Source organism: Photinus pyralis, unplaced genomic scaffold, assembly GCF_008802855.1.
Source record: "Photinus pyralis isolate 1611_PpyrPB1 unplaced genomic scaffold, Ppyr1.3 Ppyr1.4_unclustered_Scaffold4971, whole genome shotgun sequence".
Taxonomy (NCBI): Eukaryota; Metazoa; Arthropoda; class Insecta; order Coleoptera; family Lampyridae; genus Photinus; species Photinus pyralis.
Window position 1 is genome coordinate 86,879 of NW_022171685.1, and position 7,057 is coordinate 93,935.

At 38.0% G+C, this 7,057-nt stretch overlaps 1 protein-coding gene across 1 annotated transcript; it reads right to left on the minus strand.

The window, feature by feature from the left end:
- Positions 1–1,815: 1,815 nt before the first annotated feature.
- On the minus strand, positions 1,816–4,496 carry LOC116182369. Its single transcript, XM_031502906.1, has 2 exons — positions 4,165–4,496; positions 1,816–4,084 (listed from the first exon to the last, which is right to left on the minus strand). Exons 1-2 carry the CDS (start codon positions 4,494–4,496, stop codon positions 1,816–1,818), a joined length of 2,601 nt encoding a protein of 866 aa, XP_031358766.1.
- Positions 4,497–7,057: the final 2,561 nt, after the last annotated feature.

Consider the following 7,057-nt stretch of genomic DNA (forward strand, 5'->3'; position numbering starts at 1 on the left):
GCCGGAGTACATTTATAAAAGCATTAGTCGTGAGGTCATGAGCAATTTCTAAGTAAACTGCCCTGGTTACTAAACAAGTGAAAATAACTCCATACCTTTTCTCTCTGCTGCTCTTCACTGCAACTTCAAAAGGCCCAAAATAATCCACTCCACATTTTATGAATGGTCTGATTGTTGGTTCTATTCTGCATAATGGTAATTGTCCCATAATAGGTATCATGGGATTGGCTCGCCTATTGCTACAGTGCTGACAATTATGGAAAACATTTTTCACTGCTTGTCTCATACGTAAAATCCAAAATTTACATCGCAATTTGTTGAGTACTATTTCTTGTCCAAAATGATATGCATTTTCATGATAATGTTGAATTATCAGTTTAGTTATTCTATGTTTCGGGTCTAATATTATCGGATGTTTCGTATCGAAATTCAAAGATGAAGAATTATTTAATCGTCCATCTAGCCTCATCAACTTGTCCTCTTCTCTAAACGTACATGACAATGAAAAGAGGCGACTCGTTTTCTTGATCATTTGACCTTGTTTTAACATTTTGTATTCTTCTAGAAAAGAGTCCATCTGTACCTTTCGATAAAGATTAATTTCAGCTTCATACAACTCTTCAACAGTAATTTCGTTCCGGATGAAAACTTTCGCTCGTAGTATGTTTCTTACTCGGATTATGTAGGCAGTAGCTCTAAGAAGTCTCGTCCATTTTGAAAATCTTTCAGGATTAGGAATATCAGGGATCAAATCTTGTGCTGAAAAGTTGATGAAAGTATACTCCAGTCTTTTCATTTCTAAATTGTCTGAATCAATTTTCAAATCATGTTCGATTTCTCTTGGCCATTCCTGGGAATTCAATAGTAGAAACTTTGGCCCACATATCCACCTAGAATCTGCTGATACTGAGGAGTTGATAACATATTTCGTCGCTTCGTCCGCAACGTTGTCTGAAGATCTAACATATTTCCAGTCAGTTACACATGTTAATTCTTGAATTTCACCTAGTCTTTGGGCTACAAATACTTTAAAACGTCCAGCTTCCGATCGAATCCAATGGAGAACTGTTTTTGAATCAGTCCAATATGTCGTGGATGAAATATTCAAGTTTAAATTCTTCATTAGATAGTTACCTAAGCGTGCACCCATTAATGCCCCTTGAAGTTCCAACCTTGGTATTGACATAGGTTTTAAAGGAGACACTCTTGCTTTGGCATTTACGAAACTGACCTGTACTTCATTTCCATATTGTATTCTCAGATAAGCTACTGAAGCATAGCATCTTTCTGAAGCATCGCAGAATATGTGCAGCTGCAAATGACTTGAACTCCTATCGAATGTGAAATATTGTCGTGGTATCTTGAAATTATACATTTTCTTCAATTCCTCAATCCATATGTTCCATTTATTCGCCAAGTTATCTGTAATTTCGTCGTCCCAACCTAACTGGCTCCTCCAAACATCCTGTATCAGCATCTTACCTTGAATCAATATGTTTGTCTTTGTAATAAATCCCAGTGGATCAAAAACTGACATTACAATTTTCAAAATCTCCCTTTTCGTCGGTCTTCTTATATTTTCCAACAAATCCTTTTCAATTTTGTGGAATTTGGTTTTGAACTCGAAAGTATCATTAATTGGGTTCCAAAATATGCCAAGTACTCTTTCGATATTCTTATCGTTTTCATTTCTCAAAGTTTTCATTCCATCGGCCACTAATTTGGAATCAATATGGTCAATAATTTTGATATCATTCGCAATCCAATTGCAAATCTGAAAACCTGCCTTACTGTGTATATAAATCACATCTGCAATTAATTTATGGGCTGCTTCAATTGTGTCTGCTCCACCCAAATAGTCATCCATGTAATATGCTTCTCTATAATGTTGTGAACAGCATCTGGATGAGTCAGTTTAAACTCTTGCGCATTCTTATTCTTAGCTTCCTGAGCTAAGCAAGGACCACAAGTCGATCCAAAGAAAACAACTTCGATTTCATAAACGTCAGGTTCTCTCGTTCTATCCATCTCTCTGAAAAGGACGCGTTGTGCACTACAATCGTCTTTCTTAACGCGAACTTGTAAAAACATCTCTTTAATGTCAGATGTGAACACATATCTGCAGATCCTGAAGTTAATTAGTATATTAAAGAGAGAGTTATATTTGTCAGGACCTGTCAATAAAAAATCGTTCAAACTGACACCATTACTCTTGGCAGAAGCATCGAAAACAATGCGTAATTTATCAGGCTTATTTGGATTAATTATACCAAAATGAGGTAAATACCAGACTTTGGATTGATCTCCACATATCTCACTGTTGTTCAATTTTCGTATATACTTCTTTTTCACCAGTTCATCGAATTTCTGACAATATCTTCTGCCATACTCTTCATTTTTGTCCATTTTTCTTTCAGTGCAAATAAGTCTTCTCATCGCATTTTTCTTGCTTTCGGGAAGTACTACATTTTCATCTTTCCAGAGGAGTCCGGTTTCAATTCTTCTTCCTGATCTTGTCATGGTTCTATCCATTATAGACTGAGCGACTATGTCTTCTTTGGACATTGCTTTTTCAATCTTAAATACTCCAGACGAGTCTATTTGCCATTGTTGTTTAACTAAGTCATGTAAAACATCCAAGTCGTCCTTATCTTCACTACTCATGTGACATACGTGACTAGTAGTATGTTTGTTTGAAAATGTGTTAGCAGTCTGGCTTACATTTTCATGAAGTACCCATCCCAGCAGTGTCTTGCTTAAGGCAGGGCCATTCCAAGGTCCAGAAATAATCCTTTTGTTAACTAGTAGGGGCCAATTGTCCTGTCCTATTAGCACCTTAGGTTTTGCATTTGTCATAGACAAAACCCCATTACCTAAGTAAGGAAATCTTTCCATCATTTCTGAACTATTAATGGATTGAGTAGGTAGGGACATTTCTTCCATAGTCCATACACGACGCAATTGATATTTCTTATTCTTTTGTTGTCCGATGATACTGAAACTTGCTATTCTTGAATCGTCTTGTCGACGAACTTGATTATTTGTCCACTGAATGGTGAGTGTACGTTGAGGTCCATCCATATGAAGTTCATCAGCTAAGTCTTGATCTATGAGTGTAACTGTGGATGCATCATCCAGTAAAGCATGCGTATGTACATAATTTCCATTTGTATTAATTATAATAGGAATAATCTTCAATAAAACATTGTTACTTGTTAAGCGATGATAATTAACTTCATGTTGATAACCATGCAATAATACGTGATGAGGCTTTGTGCATTGATTCTTCCCACATATAATTGATTTGCATGTCCTCAAAGTATGATTAGGTATAAGACAAGAGAAACATATTCTTTGTGATGTGACTAAATGCCATCTATCATCAACGCTTTGAGATTTGAATTTTGAACAATTACTAAGATGATGAAACTCATTTCCACAACAAGCACATTTAGGGTTTGTTGTTCTACTATTGTTTGTGGTCAGAGTAACATCTCTCCTATTGTGTTTTTGTTTATCCCTAGTTACATTAGCTACCGTATCTGACAGTTTTGGCATTTCAATTTGACTAACAATCGAAGCCCTATGATCTAACCACGCACTGAATTCTATCAGTTTAGGTTGTTGAACCGTTTTTCTAGAAATATATTCCAGCCAACGCAACTTCTGTGAGGTTGGTAATTTATTAAGTAGAATTGGATTTCGCAAATGATCCTCTTGATTTAGAGTTTTCATGGTACCTATTACATTTTTGACGTTGTCAGAAAAATTAATGAACATATCAAGTTTATCTTCTTTCACTACGGGAAAGTTCCTTATTCTATCTAAGAGCATAAAGACTATTAATTCAGGACGACCAAATCTTTTCCTTAACATATCAATGATTTTATCCGCATTCCTTGGCAATATAAGGAGACTCTCAACAATCGTTCTAGCATTACCTTTCAGGCATTTTTGTAATCTACATTGATTCTCTTCTTTTGTGTAACCACAAATACCTGTCGAATTTTCATACTGAAATATGAAATTGGGCCACTCTGTGGGATCACCATTAAATATTGGCAAATCTTTTGGCATTGCTTGTCTGGTTATGAATGTTGAGAATTCGAGTGGTAATTGAGATTTATTTATTTGTTGGTTACGCAAATTATATTTAGATCCTACCTCAGATGACAAATCCTTTGCAGGTGAAGCATCTCTACGACAAATGACCTATTACTTTCTGACCCACTGTCTACTGATTCAGAATTCCCGTCGACCTCTTCTTGTTCTAACTTGGAGACCTGCATCGCCAATTCTAAATCCACAATCTCTTGCGCCAGTTTCCGCTTCTTTATCTCGGCGTCAATCTTGAGTTGTTGTCTTACGAAACAGTTGCTTTTACTAGATGATTTCCTTGACCTGCACGATTGCGTATCTTCATTGGTTTGAAGAATCTGAATCTCTTCTTCCTTGTCAGGAAGGCTGTCATGTCGTTGTTCAATATGTTTACCCATGGCTTTCACACGTTCACTCCGTCTTGGAAAAGTTAATGATTTTGACATCTTGGTTATTCTATGAATTTCTTGATGCCTTGTCTGAGGGATCAATGTCGTTCACGAGTGCTTCCTCTCTTGGGGAAATTACCAATATGACTATACCCACGTGATGTAACTTGTCGATGTAACAATCACGTACAGCTCCTCTTCTTGAAGGACTAATTACAATCCAAGTGCGGTTCGTTTTCTCGAAGGACCAATGTTATTGACTCTTACCTAATGTGATATGATTATATTGTCCGGGTCGAAGAACAATTTGACAAGAGCTTTTAAATTAAATTTATTATGACGGTTTTTTATAATTTTTTCTAACAACCTTATTTCTATGGCAACATTTTTTAATTATTCAGTAAACTTGATACCAAAAAAAATACAACAGCTCACTTATTGTTTCGTCCTTCTCACCATAGGCCATTGTTTTTCTTCAGACACGGTCCATCATCTCTTGCACGAGCCCTGTTCCCACTTATTTGGCTGCCAAATCCCATTTCCGCTTGAAATTCTTCAGTTCAAATGCAGTTTCACCCTTTTTCTTCAATATATGCAGTATATTTGGAGTTTCGGAATATTGGTTGGATTCATTTCCTTGGGAACCACTGTAACACCATTAACGGTACCACTGTTTGGCGGAATTAGAGCAGGGGTAACTTGTAAGGTCTGGCCAGGATAGGCAATCCACCTGATGCTAGTCCAGAAAAGGCAGTAGTCTCTTCCGTAGGAACTCCTCCTCGTAAATTTGGTGGTTCATGGTCCCAGAAGTAACTAAAGATTCGCTTTTCAGTCCACAACCGCAGATTCCTTGCGAGGCAATGAACTTATTGGGGAAATTAGACTTCTTCTTGATATTAAATTCTTCCGGGGCATTCTTTCGGTCAAGCGAAGTATAAAATTCCTGCCCAGAAATGTGATCGAAATCTGCCAGTTAGTACGTTTCGTCGTCCATAACCACACAATCCTATTTTGTTAATTTCATGCAATTTCCTGGAGCACTTCTTTTCCTCCAAATTCTGCTTTGCATTCCGGTCCGGCACAATCTGAGCCTTAAAACTTCACAATCGGACCCTCTGTTTCGCTTTTTGGACGATTGCGTCGCTTCCGTTGATGATAGCTTCGGATTCCGCTTAAACATCCACTTCCTGGTTCTCGTCATCAACAGCGGCTTCAGAACATTTTAAAGCCGATTTTCTGCAGGTCCATCCCCCATCAATTACATGTACTTTCCTGCTTCCCAGTTCTGTGTTATTTGGTAGAGGATTGAAAAATAAATAAAAGATGAAATTAGTTCCTTTGCGCATACCTTCCTCTGAGAAAAGAGACAATTGGACAGGAGAGAGTCCATACTGGAAATATTCCTGAAGTTCATATCAGACTTTTTGGCAATAGAAATACGATGAAAGAGTGTCAATGGATCTATTCCCCTGATTCAGTGAAATTTAAAAAAAAAGTACTCATAAAATGCCTTAATGTTGGCGTTTTTTCATGTTCAATCTTCAGGGCCCTGTTGCCTAAGTTGCTTCACCCTCCCCGGTTCCAGATATCATTTGTCGCTAAGGAGCTGTGTCTCTCTCAAGATGTCACTGTGACAGACCACATGCTTGGTAGTTTTTTTTTTATTTGATAGGCTATTCGGGATCAAAGCCCATAAGCCACGTGGGGGAATAAGTTTCATTTGCCTCGCCACAGAACCTACACGTGGACTCTCCTACAAGCCCAATGATCTGCAAGTGATAGTTGATCAACGTCCATAAGGATTTTCCGAATCTGGCGTCTATTCAGTTTTAAAAGCTTATTACGGTAACCCCCATGGAGAGGTTCTCCTGTGTTCAGGCTAACTGCTATGCTGACCAAGGGAGAACCTGATATCAGCACGTGTGCCTGTGCAATCACCATATATACTCATGCCCGTTCCTTTTTCCGTTAGGGACCCTTCTGTAAACCACACGAGCTCCTCAGGTTTGAGGAACGGGCGTTCCGCAACTGTTCCTTGTCCGGGAGAATGGTTTTAGTAAGACAGCCCGGATCACATCCCTTATTGCGAGGAAGAGATCGGATCTGAGGGTTTCCTCCCAGATCTACCCGTGGCCAAGGCTGCTTCGATTCTTCCACTCGTCCCAATCTTCCGAGCCTCTGCCTCCAGTCTCAGAAGTGACTCCATGGCCAAAGTTGGCATAGTTACAAGAAGGTATGAATGACTTAAACAATTTCGCAAACCTAAAGTAGACGGAAATTTATTATCAACGGGTTGTTTAAGGGTTGGTTACAGGTTATTTAAACATAACATATCAAAAAAACAAAAATGTGCGGTGTGTACTACGTAAAGTAACAACCCCCGCAATATAAAAGTGCTTTACAAGCTGGTATGAATTACATTAAAAAATTTCGCAAGCTTGAAGCAACCGCAAATTTATTATTAAAGGGTTGTTTAAGGGTTGGTTACAGATTATTTAAACATAATCTATCAAATAAACAAAAATGTACGGTGTACTACGTAAAGTAACAACCCCCGCAATATAAGAGTG